Source organism: Aphanomyces invadans, assembly GCF_000520115.1.
Source record: "Aphanomyces invadans strain NJM9701 unplaced genomic scaffold supercont1.124, whole genome shotgun sequence".
Classification (NCBI taxonomy): domain Eukaryota; phylum Oomycota; class Saprolegniomycetes; order Saprolegniales; family Verrucalvaceae; genus Aphanomyces; species Aphanomyces invadans.
Window position 1 is genome coordinate 26,575 of NW_008580269.1, and position 3,607 is coordinate 30,181.

Genomic DNA, 3,607 nt, shown 5'->3' on the forward strand with positions numbered 1-3,607 from the left:
ATGTGGGGAGCACAATGCGTGAATATATGTTCCTTCATCTCACTCCAGCTTTCGGCTTCGAAGATTTGGGGTGCTAGCCGCTTGCCGCTGTGGTCCCGAGCGTACACAGTGTCCTTGACAAAGAGCTCGGCACTGAGTCTGTACCGTGCGTCGGGGGGCTGTGGTGATGATCGGGTGTTGTATCGATGGGGTGAAACTCGCGGTTGCTCTTGGCTGTTCATCATGCTTGTTCGAATGCGTCTGTGTCGGCGAGAATGTCCTTCGACGAAGGGAAGTCCTGCCCGAAAGAATATGTTTTGATTGGTTTAATCCAAATGGATCGGAGAAGTTTGATTGGCTAGGCGATTGCCTCGCGATTCACCTCCGTCGATTCGATTCGGCTATTAATACCTCCTCCAATTTGCAATCGAATGCATAATGCTTAACCAAAAGAAAAACACACGTTTTCCACATTACTCAAACTAAACTCATATGATTGGTTCACCAAGACAATCAATATATTCATTGGTTATTAATCCTTGCCTACAATACAAGCGAGACAGCGCAGGACATGTTCGACATCAGAAGACCGGCACGGCGCCGGCGCACAGGGTCGTATATATGTAGTGGCTTCGGCCCAACTCTCCCTACCTTGTTGGAGTTGACCGCCCCGGTATTGCAGAACGTGCGCCAGAAGGTGGCAACGGTGTGGTGACTAATGGCTAGCTCTTCACCCGTTCTGGTGAAAGCGCCACGGACTAACTTGCCAGCCTTAAGGTAGAGGTGCAGGTGTTGGATCTCTTCAACTTTCCTGGTGCTTGATATCTCTCGAGAGGCTTGGCTCATGGCGGCAAATTCAAAAGTGTTTTGATTTATATATGTGGCGTATTTTTATTCGGGTCGTGGATATAGGAAGTTGATTTTGAGCGCCAAAATTCAAATTCAGCCCTCGACAGCCAATGGACGGCTCCTGTGGTTTTTAATGCTCTTTATATAATGATATCTTACATCGAATTCGGTGCGGGAGTGGGTTTTTTGGGTTGCAGAAACGAACCCTTCGGGTTGATGTGAAGTCATGCGGTAACGTATTGTGGGACAGAGGATGTATATGAACAAATTCGAACTTCAGGGGGACATATGTCCTCAAAATTCTGCAAATATAATGCATGTTTGTGTAAGTTATTCTTAAACTGAATTGACTGTGGCACTTACACATAACATGGACCGATTTTTAACTCATGTATTTTGCACTCTTGTGATCTTCTGGCACGTGCTCGGTCGGTCCATTGATTCGACGGGCTGACACGCAGTCAGGTAGGCACAATCTTGATTACGTTGGATTGTGGAAATTGTAAATATTGACCTCCTAACTAGTGGCGTTAAATGAGCGGTGGCGACCTGTTCGTTGCGTCAGCGTCTCAAGACATCCTCGCTCGAAGGAGTATCGCTCTATCCTCACAAGAGCAGTTCATTCCTGTGTTCGTACATGGCTCTTGCACTGCTCTTGGAAATGTCCGATCCAAGTTCATATTTCATGGACTTCATCCAGCAGGACGGTGTGACCGGTGAGGTACAGACAACGACGGAATTTAAGGGACAGCCGAAGAAATTTGCAGCTGTCAGTGAACAAGCCAATGACAATGAAGTTTTTAACGTGCGATGTGTCGATTGGTTAAAACTCTTGCATGGCGCGAAAACATTTTAAATTCACTTTTCCCTAGCACCCACAAGCGGTCAGTTCCCACTGGCGTCGTTGAATGCAAAGTTGAACGCTAAGTCTCCAATCGAGACAGCAACTCATCGAATCAACCAGCCATACACTTGAAGGGCACCCCACTACTATATCGGCAACGCTGACTGCTTCCGCCTAGTCGTCACACGGCGAAACGCCCCAGGCCATTGGGCGTCGCGGCGAGGCACGTCAACAACACCCCCACATCGAGCACAGGCCATCGATGTCGCCTTCCGCGACGCATTTCTTGCTGGCCATACCTTGTGTCCCAGCGGTATGTGGGCAATGCGACCTGTCCCCACTCGCCACACTTGGCAAATGCGATCGCATCCCGTTCCTACGTGCGGTCACACGATATCTTATCGACACACTGCCGATACATGAATATGCTAGTTCTTCTCACCGAGCACAAGTTCGCCGTCTTCGGGGACGCGCACGCAAATGAACGGCTGCGACATCCCGAGGCCACGGTAGTCTGCCTTGGCCTGGCACGAGCACAAATCCCACGCTCGTACGGTGCCGTCACTGCTGGCAGTGAACGCCGCCACCTTGCCACTGCCGCTAAAGCACACCGAATTGACCTCGGTGGCATGTGCTCGGATGGATTTCCCGTTTTGAAGCATCGTCACGTCGGTGGATGGGGACTCTATCCGCCGTGACACGGGAGGGGACGACAACCTCCTCCAAGTTAGACAAGCAATGGGTGTGTACGGGAGGGCACTGGTCCATCCATACACTAGTAAGGCTATGCACACTACGGTAAAAGCTCAGTCTTTGATGGTCACCTCAAAATTGATTGTGAGATTGCTTAGGAACAAGCCTACGTGATGATCAAATGATTGCCAAGCACCTCGTGGGGTGGGACCGAGACGTACACGTAGAGCCACCTGCGCTCGATGTCCTTCTTGATGTGCGTTGTCCGGCAGTTCTGAACTTACTGGGGGCATTTTCAACGCACCTTACTTGCTTCTTTCCAATACATGTGACTTCGGGGGGGGGAAGCTACGAAGTACAATGTCTTCTATGCGGTTTGATTAACATTGCTGCATTGCTTCTACATTTGCCAGACCTGCTGCAGTTCAACCCAACTTCATTGTTCAGCATCGTTGTAACACGTGCCAGCTGCCATGAACGTTGCAGTTGCGACGTTTTGCAAGCGGCTTCGGCAGCAATCCGAAGTGTGAAAAATCGCTGCCACTGTGCTCAATGAAATTCGAAACTCGACTTTTTCGAAATTAAGTTGGCTTCAACATCATACGTCAATGGCCGCACCGATAGGTGAGGTAATTGTTGAGCCACATCGGCGCGAAATATTTGATCCACAAATCAAATATCGCCTTTAGGCCACGTCATACATAATCTGCCCATTCTGCATGTTACATGAGCCTTGCGCAAGTGAAAGTTAATGGCAGCCACATCGCCCTAGCGCTGCCTAATGCAGAATTTCTAGAAAGCGATCATTTTCGAAGTCTAGCTTAACCTCGGCTTAATCAATCACTTTCCAATTTACACTCAATTTGTTATGAGCCCAAGTAACCTCCGCCGCCTCCGCGTCTGCCCTCACTCGTGCCGCTTTTTTCGCTGCCCGAGTCCCGCAGCTGAAGCCCAGCCAAACCGCGTCAAGAACCTCCAAACCCCGCAGCCCCCAAACCCCTAGCTTAGCCGGAATTTTCTCGCACCTTCCTGCGTTTTTCTGCCGCTGCCGTCCAAGCCGTCAGCGTCGTCAGTCTCCGACCAGCTTCATATCACTACAGCTCTACCTATTCTGCTTTTGTGAGTATACGGGGCAGTACCCCTTCATTGGGAAAGACTGTAAGTGCGAGTCTGGTTTGGCACTAAACTCCTAGTAGGGTTTGCCATTTTATGCGAAATCCCGTCAAGTCCCTCGTAAGTGCG

The 3,607-nt window shown here is 49.9% G+C and overlaps 1 protein-coding gene across 1 annotated transcript; it reads right to left on the reverse strand.

The window, feature by feature from the left end:
- Nucleotides 1-2,100: 2,100 nt before the first annotated feature.
- H310_15003 (hypothetical protein) lies at nt 2,101-2,334 on the reverse strand (the record flags this gene model as incomplete). Its single annotated transcript, XM_008882983.1, has 1 exon — nt 2,101-2,334. One exon carries the CDS (start codon nt 2,332-2,334, stop codon nt 2,101-2,103), a length of 234 nt encoding a protein of 77 aa, XP_008881205.1.
- Between the last annotated feature and the right edge of the window lie 1,273 nt (nt 2,335-3,607).